This window comes from Abramis brama, assembly GCF_963993115.1.
Source record: "Abramis brama genome assembly, chromosome: 4".
Lineage (NCBI taxonomy): Eukaryota > Metazoa > Chordata > Actinopteri > Cypriniformes > Leuciscidae > Abramis > Abramis brama.
In genome coordinates, this window is record NC_139966.1 from 34,607,626 (window position 1) to 34,619,848 (window position 12,223).

General features: G+C 39.8%; 1 protein-coding gene across 1 annotated transcript; it reads left to right on the top strand.

Moving 5' to 3' along the window:
- Nucleotides 1-783: 783 nt before the first annotated feature.
- On the top strand, nucleotides 784-2,931 carry LOC311082173 (uncharacterized protein; the record flags this gene model as incomplete). The annotated part of the gene is made up of 5 exons (XM_084112912.1): nucleotides 784-1,129; nucleotides 1,208-1,340; nucleotides 1,766-1,951; nucleotides 2,263-2,316; nucleotides 2,410-2,931. The coding sequence occupies exons 1-5, from the start codon at nucleotides 1,029-1,031 to the stop codon at nucleotides 2,929-2,931; spliced, it is 996 nt and encodes a 331-aa protein (XP_083969038.1). The 5' UTR covers nucleotides 784-1,028.
- Nucleotides 2,932-12,223: the final 9,292 nt, after the last annotated feature.

Consider the following 12,223-nt stretch of genomic DNA (forward strand, 5'->3'; position numbering starts at 1 on the left):
CAAATATTAAAAACATCTTTCCTCCCTTACACTTCACCTTTTAGGCAATCGGCTATTTCCTGTGCAAATCTGCCATGCCAGGTGACGAGATTGCCAGGAAACTGAAGGAAGCCATCACCCGCCTCGACAGTGCTGGACTGAATGCATGTTGTGTATTACATAGTGAAAAAACAAAATTCCAAAATAAAAGGTGATTGATCCTTAATAACTTACATCTTACTTTCAGGTCAAATGCATTGTCTGTGACCAGGGGTCCACAAATGTGAAGGCCATGAGAGCCCTTAGTGCTTCCTTGGACATCAATGAGGATGGCAATGGATCACACTGCATCCTACAAAGACAAATTCCCCTCATATTTGATGTTCCACATCTTGTAAAATCAATCCGGAACAACTTTAAAAGACATTCACTGAATGTAAAAGAAACTGTAACAACATTTTAAAATTCACACTCACTTTCATCACTGTAATGATTACAATCATTGTAATTATGTCCTCTAAGGTTGGGGGACATGATCTGACATGGAGACACCTGGAAGATTTTTTTAACCAGGACAAAAGAAGTGTCATCCGGATGGCTCCTAAACTGACAGAGCGGCATATTCACTTGCCTCCATTCACCAACATGAGGGTCAAACTGGCCACTCAGGTCTTCAGCCACTCCGTAGCAGCTGGTACAGCTACACAACTTATCTAAAACAAAAACACAAAAAATATATAATACACTGAGAAACATCTGATAATTCTCCCCTGACATTTACAAGGCATGCAGACCATGGTGCTCCACCATAAACTCACAGAGGATGCTCTTCACACAGCCAAATTTGCAGAGGACATGGATAGGCTCTTTGACATCCTCAATTCCAGGTGGAACTAAAATACACAAGAACAAACAAAATACACAAACATGGTTCTATTAAAGTGTGAACAGTGTGTGTACATGTATCATTCAAACTGAGGTCATAAATTGTGAGATTGTGTGTAGGCTACTTCTATAAATCACCAAAATTAAAATGGTTCCGCAGGAGCATGAGAGACAGTAAATGGTGGAGGAGGCCGCTTTGTGCCAACACCACCAGGCTCCAATATCTCCAGAACAGCATCAACTGGATAAAGTCCTGGAAATTTGGGTAAGCCTTGGGGTAAACTCCAAGGTGAGTTACTAAGATGAGTATGGTACCTTAAAACTCACAGACCAATCCTTTAAGGTCTGGAAAAATACCACCATGCCAGATGGGACTGGTGATCAGCATCCAGAGTATCCTGATGCTTCACCAGCAGCTGATGTCAGAGGGGGTGAAATATCTTTGCACATCCAAGCTCAACCAAGACTGCCTGGAGGTATTAAAGCTGATTTTAGTGATGTTCTGCCTAGGGTTGGGCCGATGGACGTTTAGCTGGCGTCGCAGTTGTGATATAGCCTATGACAAGAGCTGAGCGCGTCCGTCTTTGGTTCAGCGCCAGCCACAGCGCAAAAGCACAGGTTGAATATGGCAGTTATGTCACATCACTGTACATTCGCTCCTTAGTGGTCAGCTGCTGCAGAGCGTGCCGAAATCGAAATTGCTGATGAGATAAAGAGGAAAATATCTAATGGAAAATGAGAATGTTACATAACCACCTCCCCTCTGATGTCATCGTCCATCACGATGTTTCACAGTAGACACGTCTGTATTCCATATTGGAAGACAACGCCCAACCCTAGTTCTGCCCCAAGCAGTTGAGTACAGTTATACAGACAACAATGCACTTACCTCTCTTTGTAGAACCTGTTCTCAGTCATCAGAAGAAAGGGAGGACACCGCTTTCACCCCACTGCCAGGGAATTTGCTGCAGCACTAAGGAGTGCATCAGTGGCCAACATCATCAGCTTGCAGGGCAGTGCTACAAACTGCATTCCTGATAATGCCACTCAGTTGTTGCAGTCTTCTCCTGTGAAATGCAGTGAGCAGGTATGGCCAGTGTATAACTCTTTATTACTGGAAGGGTACACACAATAATATCATGACAATCCCAATCATGTAACACCAAAATAATTAAGCCTCCCCAATACTTTAGTAAACGGTTGTAGTTGTTACACAAAATCTGCAATTCTGCTGAAATGTTGATTTCATTTTTGTTTAACAATCCAAAGACACACCTCTCTTTTGTGCTCCTGAAGCAACATAATGATTGGGTGAAATTGTTTATTACTTGGTCATTTAATTACAACCTGCTGGATTAAAATGCAACTTTATCTTAAAGTGCTCTTTTTGTGCCCTAGAGTGAATGTGAAAATGAAGAGCTGGATAAAGAGCAAATAATGGTTAATGAGCAGGTGATCACTGATTATGACTTGATATGATCCAAAGTGTATAGATGTTTTCTTTAATATTTCAGAATTCACTAAATTCGATATTTCTCATTGTAGGACATACCGGATATGGACAGTTGTGAAAAGGAGGCACTTGCCTATGTGTCTGGCTGGGTCGCACGGAAAGTGGCTCAAGAGCCATCAGTGAGAGAGTGTGGAGAATGCGAAAGTTTGCTCGTGCGGAGAAATGACGCCGAGCACAACTACCACGCTCTGGCGGAGGATGATGCCTTCATTGCAAAAAAAAAATACACCACCACATCTAGGCTATTTCAGCCATCTTCCTTACTAAAGGAATGTATTTGCAAATGTGAGGGCGTCATTAAAAAGATCCCCCCCAAAGCATGGGCAAAAAAAAAACTAACGGCGAGACTGAAGACCTCGCTCAGGGACAGTGGTGTGTTCGCCGACCTCCACCGCATTCACCCTGCCCACTCAAATGCCATCGAAAAGGTGGCCTTAAAAAAATATGTGATGTGCAGGATGGGGGCAGAGCTCAGAGCTCGCAACCAAACTTCACTTAGTAAAAAAAAAACCGACACCACAGCACAGCGGAAACTGACGTGCTTTACCAATTAAGCATGGTCAAAATAAATACTCAATTTGTACAACTACAACTGGTCTGCATCTTCATTTAAGTTGTTCCACACAAATTAGGTATTTAACAGTTATCTAGAGTCAATTCGATTTTACGTTTCTGCTTATCATTAATGGCAGCTAAGTTAGCGTTAGCTATGTAGGAAAGCTGGCTAACTAGCTACGCCGTACCTTGATAACACAACATATTTTGTGCCTTTTACTTAGAATGTAAGGTAACATATTTGTGGTAGATATAAAATGCTTTAACTACCTTGGTAGTCCGGTGCCTTCGCGTTGTTATCACCCTCTTCCATGTGGATTCCATCTGATCTTGCACACACCAGAACTCGCTGTCACCAAATCGTCTCCGCTGTCGCAAAACCTCAACTGTGCGCATGCGTCAGTGGAACCAGACGATAGGCTTAAATGTTTCCCGGCTTGACTGATGATTGGCTTTCCAGCGGGAGGGGCGGGACATGTGCATACAACCGCCATCTTTGCCGTTACGGGTTTTCCTTATATAGTTGTATTGAGGATTGAGGAAGTGGCATGTCTCATAATAAATAGTCTCTGGTCTTTCTCAGGTGTGAAACATCAATATTCATGATGATTCACGCCTCCTCGCATAAAGCTTTCTTACACAAAACATGTCTTACAAATTTCAAATCAATATATTGTTTTATCTGAATGAGTACGCAGGATGATTTTCACATAGTTTTGGAGCAAATATTCTAGGCTACGTGATACAATTTTCAAAAGTCTTGTGAAGAAATAATCAGTATGGGTTTCATTACCTTATTTCAGTGACAAATCTTTAATTTTTTTCACAAACCATGCATAAACGTCATTATCTCAAAACTATAAACTTTTACATACATGCTGCTGACATATTATTGTAGCAGAGTTTGTACTGAATACAGTGTAAAAGACTTTAGCCATGAAAATGTCACAAGTAACAGAAATAAGCACAAATGTCAGAGCATGTCAGAACACCTCCAGGACCCAGAAAACACCTCAGGGAAGAATACCTGATGAAATTTTGCAACAAGTTAATTCAAAGGTATTCTTTTATGATGCTATCTTTAAATTATGATTTGCATATGATTGTTACCCTCAGCCGATAACATGTCTACCTGTCTCTACTTTTTCATAAACCATCAGATGTAACATTTGTTCGCACCACAGTACTTCAGGGACTTCCAGTTGTGATGGGGCAATAGGGGTGCTTTTTAACGGCTCTTGACTACACCACTCCAATTTTGTTTGGGTAGGAGATCCCAAATAATTAGAGGGTTTCCCGCTCGGCTATCCAATTAAATGAATAAACTTAAGGCAAAATTACTATAAATCAAAGCATCACTTGTTAAATACATGGATTCTGGTGTAATTTGATTTCACTCAAAAGCTGGCCAAACTTACTTATGAAAGATGGCAGTACAAGTAACTATGGAGGGTAACATAACACTTCAAAAGAAACTGCACACAACAAATGAATAAATACAATAAACCCCAAAATAAATTACAAATTTCCTACACACCATACTAAATGTGCTAACACACACACACACACACACACACACACACACACACACACACAAAAACTCTTTCCACACCACACTTGTACAAATCAGAGTGAATATCTCCAGAAGCCACAGGAGGTACAACAGCCATTCAGTATCCACCGCTCATCCAGCTCAACATAACCAATGTGAGGGCCTTTATAGCAAACTTCTCTACAAAAGAGTAATTTGTCTTAATACATACAAAAGGGGGTGTCACTGATCATTACATACAATACAACAACCCACTTTGACAAAGTGTAAACACTCACGTGCAGTGTGCTGTAGTGTTGTCAAAAGACCCGGTACTTTGGTACCAAGTCGGTACAAAAAAAAATGACATGCGGCTGATGACAAGGTGAACATCATTGATCATCAAAAAACAATTTGCAAATGATGTCATTGAAGTTCTCTCTCAAAAGGAGGAAACACATAAAACTTAATAAAACACCTCAAAGACCGACACCGGGGTCTAATGAAAGAGTTCAAGCAGGTAAGTTTCAATTTAATTTTATATTTAGAGCAGCTGTTGTGAATATTATACTATATTTTCATTTGAATGTCAGATTGAAATAAACAGCCGTAGTTAATCTTTAGCATATGTGCGGCTAATGCTAACATAACGAGTATTAGAATGGAGCTTCTTTATTATTTAATGCTCCTATAACTTTTATTTGGGTAAAAAAACAGGAGGACCTGATGGTATTTACTATTTTTATACACCAGAGGCTTTTAAATGACCTATGTATCCCAAATACTGTGTTAGAGTAGAGAATGTACAAATGTATGTACAATATTTATGTCATTAATATCAGTCCGTCAGAAAAACAGTTCTAGGCTTGTTCTTGGCTGGATAACTTTAAAAAGTTTAAAAAGCCCTTTTAAAATTAAATATGAACGCAGTTTGGATTAAATAAAAGTACAGTCAAGTCAAATAAAACACGTTATATCTCCTGTATAGTTTGGTAACACTATAATAAGATACCATTCATTAACATTACTTAATGCGTTATCAACACATTGAGTGAACAATATATTTTTACAACATTAATTAATGTTTGTGAATGTTATTTAATACAAACACTTGATTGTTCATGTTTGTTCACTTCATTCATTGTGCATTAAATAATGTTAACAGATCAAACTTTTGATTTAAAAATTTTAAATTAACCCCAAGGAGAATAATTGCTACAGTATATAGCCTAACTATTGTTTATTGTTAGGTGATTTTATCTAATGTTATCTAACAAATGAGATCTTATTGTAAAGTGTTTTTAATACTACAGTTTCCATCTTTGTAACCATGATATACACTTTTATAATAAATTTAGATTAAATTTACATATATTAAAGCTGAAGTTTGTTATTTACAGAAAAGTTATATTTTAGCTGGTGTCAGTGATCTAATGTTGCATTTTCAGACTCAGCTCATTGCTGTAGCTACTTAATATTACATTTTCCTTTTACAGCAGCAGGCTGAGGAAGTTTGTGAATCACCTCAGCAAACTTTAAAACAGACAACAATTACAAATGCTTTTCAGCGGCAGCAGAAATATGACACACACACACACACAAAAAAACTCCCTATAGGCAAGAAAACTGAATCGAGTTGTTGCTGAATTCATGTGTATGGATAAAGTGCCCATTTATGCAGTTGAAAAATGTGGATTCCAGCAAATGCTTCATCACTTCAACCCAAAATACTAGCTTCCAAGTCGAAACTTCTTAATGTACACTGAGATTCCCTGCATCTACAATGACACCAGAGACCTCATAATCCAGTTTGTTTGTTTTTTATTTTCATACTTTTATTTCTTGTGGAAAATTTTAAATAATTATAAAGAATGGCATTGGTTTTGTACATTTTATTTTTGTTTAACTTTATTAATAAAAATTGTGTGTCGTTCAGTTTTGTGTTTTGCTTTGGTACCGAAATTGGTACAGAGAACTGTGGATTTTCACTGGTATTGGTACCGAATACTGAAATTTTGAATAAAAAATACTGAAAAATACAGCGCGCATGACATATTCACGGATTAACGCATGGGCCTACTGGGTACTTGCCCAGGGCACTGGGCCAGCAGGGGAACCTGTCAAATTTACTGTGTGTATTCTGTTCAAATAATTATTATTTTTTATTTTTTATTTTTTCAGTAAAATTGTGTTGATAATTGTGGAATAATGTGATTATTTTTTTGCAGTTGCAAAGTATTAACTGGTAAATAAATAGTCTAGGTTACAACTGTAACCTCTGTTCCCTGAGAACAGGGAACGAGAGACTGCGTCGATTGACAAGGGGAACACCTCAGGTGTGTAAACAGGTGTCTGAAATCACAATCAAATAACGGCAATCCTATTGACCGTCGACAGCCCATGAATCATTAATGTGCGACCTGGAAGCAGAGCCGTCGCATAGACTGTGCGAACTGTGCAACCGCACAGGGCCTCGCGCCACTAGGGGGCCTCGCAATCCTGCTGTTTTTTTTGTTTTTTTTAATAAATACATTAGTTATGTATGATTTTGTATCAATGACATGTCTCTGTCAAGGTCACATAAAAAAATAATAAAAATAAAAAAATCCAACAAATTAAGCGGGTTTTTCATTTTTTCATTGTTATTACGTAATGCGTCCTCACTGAAGACGGGAGAGCGGGAAAACTAAAATGTCAGCAGCTGCAAGAGAACGCGACCGATTTCGCAAGCATGAATCAGGTTCTGAGAAAAGAAAAAAATGTAAAAAGAAGGAAGACTTTCATAAGTCACTGCGGGGATCGCTGGATAAATTTATTTGCACTTCCAGAGATGCGGTGGCAAGTGCAACAGCTACTGTAGCATCTGCATAACCCATGTCGATGGGCTTCAACAACAGCAGGACGGGAACGTGGGCACTGAGGATGACGGTGAAGTCCAAGGTGAGGGATGAGGATAAATATCTGTGGTCATAGGCGTAATTTGCGGGTGGGACAGGTGGGATGTCCCCACCACTTTTTGCCAGGTTTGATACAGGGTTGACACCACTTTTTAAAACATCTCGCGGCACGAATGTACCAATTCTACAAATAAATAAAACATCTCCAGTTAACTGGCAGAGCATTCATTTCGTTCGTTTTTTAAATATCTAGCGCTGAAATGTGTTTTTTAAATCAAGTGATCAAAGTGCTCGTTGCCGCTGCAATCAGTGGCGCGGATACTGTGTTTTCTCGTGTGGCTCGCGCACACGCGACACGCCGCACTGTCTTCACTCGGACGCGCGCTTCAATCCGTTGCGGATACTCTCTATTCGTTCTGGTGAAATCACAAAACATAATGCACACAAACGTGTCCTTGCTTGATATACAATCACTGATGTACATAATCGGTTTTGATGAGGAAAAAAACTATACGAGAAAAAAAAAACTATATGAGTGCGGATTAGAACCCAAAACCTCTGATACACTTGGCGAAAGTTCTACCACTGGATCATTAAGATACACATTGGTTAAATAGGCGGATCATTTATTCACACGAAAATTCTCGGCACTGACAACATATATTAGGCTACATCTCATTAAACCCCATGTAGCCTACTATTTAAAATGATTGCTGGACATCGTAATGTTATTGTACATATATCTGATTTAGCATTGTATTAGCAACCCCCACCCCACCTGTCCCACCCACTTGTCCCACCCACTTTTTAAAACAAAGTTACGCCACTGTCTGTGGTTGACAAATACAGTATTTTATAATGAGGCTTGTGCCCAATTCAGTTGAGCGGGACCACACAATCAATTTTCTGTTTTTGTTCTATTACAATTTATCAGAGTTTGCAGTGGAAGACGAGGTCCCGCTGACGCCTGATGAAGAGCATTATTCCGGGTCCGACAGTGAAGTATCAGCGCATCTTGTGGACCTTAACGATCCCAGCAATTGGCCTGTGCATCTGGATACCAAAACAGTGGATTTACTTGCGGAAAAAGGTCCAGTCAAGGTTTCCAACTTTGATTTCCCCGTCAATCAAGAAAAAAGACACTTTTCCGATGACTTCTATGTAAGAAAGTTGCCCAATGGTGAAAAAGCTAGCAGAGACTGGCTTGTTTATTCGAAGAAAACAGATTCTGTATTTTGCTTTTGTTGCAAACTGTTTAACAACAGTACAAGTCGGCCAAAATTAGCTAATGATGGCAATAATGATTGGAGACATTTGAGTACTTTGTTGAAACAACACGAAACGTCCCCTGATCATATCACACATGCTGCAAAATGGATGGAGACAAAACGAAGATTAGATACACACACTGCTATAGACAAGTCACATCAAAGAGAGATAAACAGAGAAAAGGCACACTGGCAGGACATTTTAACACGCATTCTAGCAGCTGTGCAATATTTGTCTGAGCATAACTTGGCATTTCGAGGAACAAATGCAAAGCTTTATGACGAGAACAATGGTAACTTTTTGGGATTAATAGAGATGATTGCCAAATTTGATCCCACTATGCAAGAAAGAATACGATAACGGGGCGAATATGAAAGGACAAAATCAGGGAGTGCAAGCCCATATTCTGCGTCTCAATACCCAGGCTTACTTCATGCCCGTTTAGGCTTGGTTTGTAGAGAATTACAAACCTGCGCACATATATTCAAACTAGGGCTGGGGGAATTAACGCGTTAATCTTTGCGATTAATTAAACGCAATTAACGCAGCACTTTTTTTTTTTTTTGCCTCGTTTTAATGATTTCCTGTTGCGGCTGCTTTCATGAGCGGGTCTTTTCCGCTCTGTGTGTGCGCCGCGGTGTGTGTGTGTGTGTGCGCGCTCTCTGCTCAATGTTCCGCTCCGTGTTTGCGCTGCGCTCTGTCGTTAACGGCCCAAACGCTCCAATCATGTACCGATCACGCACTGGAAAAGCAAAGTCTGCTCAAATAACGTGAAATTTCTCTGTAGTAGACTTCTCTTAGCAATAGCCCTACTGAGCTGGTATAGTCATGCTGGGCAACAATGGTAAAATGACCTGCTCTGATCACATGCTCTGGTAATAATAGCTTTGTAGGACTATATTTTATTTTGATAATTAGTATAAAAAATAAAAATAAATCTGTTAAATTGATTATGTTGATTGATTATTGAAAAATAATAATATATTGATATATTGATGTTTAATATTATTTCAATATAGGGCTATTTTCTGTTCCTTTTTTTTTCCTGTGTTGTTTAATTTAATTAGGTGATTCTAAGTTTAAATATTGATGATTACAAGCTTGGGGGAAATGCAATTAATTGCAATTAATTACAGCAAATTGTGCAATTAATTATTTTATTTTTTTAATCGATTCCGAGCCCTAATTCAAACGCACATAACTATAGAACCAATTCTTAATGTGCATGTGAACGCCATCAGCGTTTATCACAGGTTCCCGTTTAAAGTCCGCGTAGAGAGAATGGTGTCGTCTTGGCGGCCCCTAATTTAATAACAATTAATCGTTGCGATGGAAGCGAATCAATCAAAACTAACCTTAGCTGGAAAATAACTTTATTAAAGAACCGCTATAAAGCCAAAACAATCTCTGTTACCTTAAATTATACGTTTATCTCTGTAAAGCTGCTTTGAAACAATCTACATTGTTAAAAGTGCTATATAAATGAAGATGACTTGACTTGCCATGCGGTTGCCACAACCTGAATTTAACACTGGGAGATATGGCAAAATGCTGTCCAATTGTACAACGACTTTATACCATATTCGCAGGCTCTCCTAAACGATTGGAAATACTCAAAGTAAAAGTCCCGGATCTCACTGTAAAACCTCTGTCTGAAACAAGGTGGGAATGTCAAGTACAGAGTGTAAAAGCAATACGCTATCAATCAAGTGATATTAAGGATGCTTTGCTCGAAGTGTCAGAGGACTGTAGCGACCCCAAAATTAAAAGTGAAGCAAAGTCGCTTGCTAATGAAATGCAAAGCTTTGAATTTATCATGTCTATGGTGATATGGTATGATATTCTGTTTGCCGTGAACACCGTCAGTAAGACGCTCCAGTCAAAGGACATGCAGCTTGATGTGGCCTTATCGCAGCTAGATGGATTAATGGACTTCATGCAAAAATACAGAGACACTGGATTTGTGTCTGCAAAAGCTACTGCAACAGAGATTGCTTCTGATATGGACACTGAACCTGTAATAAAAGCAACACGGCGAGTGAAACACAAACGTGATGAAAATGAAAATTAATAGACTCCAGACCCAGAGCAGGTATATATAACGGACTATTTTAATGTGATAGTGGACCAGGCCCTCACTGCTCTCCATACCTAATAAAACTAATTAAAAACTATTTGCGCACCTCCATGTCACAGGAGAGACTGTGCGGGCTCGCCCTGCTATCCATTGAAAAGGACATTGCATCAAAACTGGATTATAAAGATCTTATTGCTGAGTTTGCGGCCATGAAGGCAAGGAAAGTGACTCTGACGTAATCAGTTTCTGCGTAATTTACACATGGTGAGTCCATCTCATTTATTAGGGTTACAGTGTTTAAAATAATTAGTTGTGTATAGTTGTAATGAATTAATGTATATTATGAATGAAAAGTGTCCTAATCTATTTGTTTAAACTGTCATGATGACAAAAATAAATGAGCTGACTTGATGTAAAGCCACTCATTGCACAGTTGATTTTTTTCCCTCTGAAATAAATAGCAAAAAGTCATAGCTGAGACTATGTGCATGATTATGCTGTATTATTCTACTTGATAAAAACGTATTGCAGCGAGATTATGCGTGCAATAGAACTAGAACAGCTACGTCCGTGTGACTGTTATTCATGCGCAATTGAGCATCCACATCAAAGAGCAGGGCCTCGCATTTCAAGTTCGCACAGGGCCTCGCACCCCACCTGCGATGGCACTGCCTGGAAGTATATAAGGGCGCCTTGCAAATATGATAATCACATTTTCGTCTGAAGGGACTGTTTGGGAGGCAGGACCCGAGGCATGGCGAAAAGATGTAGTGTTTCGTTCCTTGTTCTCAGGGAACAGAGGTTACAGTCGTAACCTAGATGTTCCCTTTCGAAAGGGAACTCGCACTGCGTCGATTGACCCTAAAGGGAACGATATACCAATGCCACCATGCTAAGGGGAGTGCATACCCATTGGCAGTGACAACTGTCAAAACCAGCAAATTCAAATGAAATGCCAGAACCACTCACCCTCAGGTCACACTGGGCTGTCAGTGACAGCATTCCCTACAGTCATAGCCCAAGCTATATGTTCCACAGGAAAATCTCCATAAACATTGTTTAATGAAAGGCCTGCCTGGGCCTGCTCAAGGGCCTAGGACCACAGCTTCAAATTTGGTAGGGGTCCCTTCTGGGGAATGTGGCTAGGGAACCCGAAGGAGCCATAGCCATTCAATATTAAGGGGAACATACTCACCCGAAATGCCACCAGGAAGGCCTGAGCTGGTGTCACTTACATTGGACATTTCAATCTGACCAAATTCCTGTCTGTCCGAAGACAGAGCCTCTGGACACTTGCCTTTAGATAAGGCATCCAACCTGAGGGACTGCGAAGCTGACACTGAACCACTCTGCCGGATCTCAGAGACAGGATATCCAGGAGAGCATGACTCAGCATAGCGCTTACAACCCTTGTCAGCGAGGGGAGTTTCTCAGCTCAATCCGCATATCTACCCAGCGCTTGTGTTTAAAAGCACTGAGGAGGCCTGATCTAACTGGGAGGCCTCACGAGAGGCCTA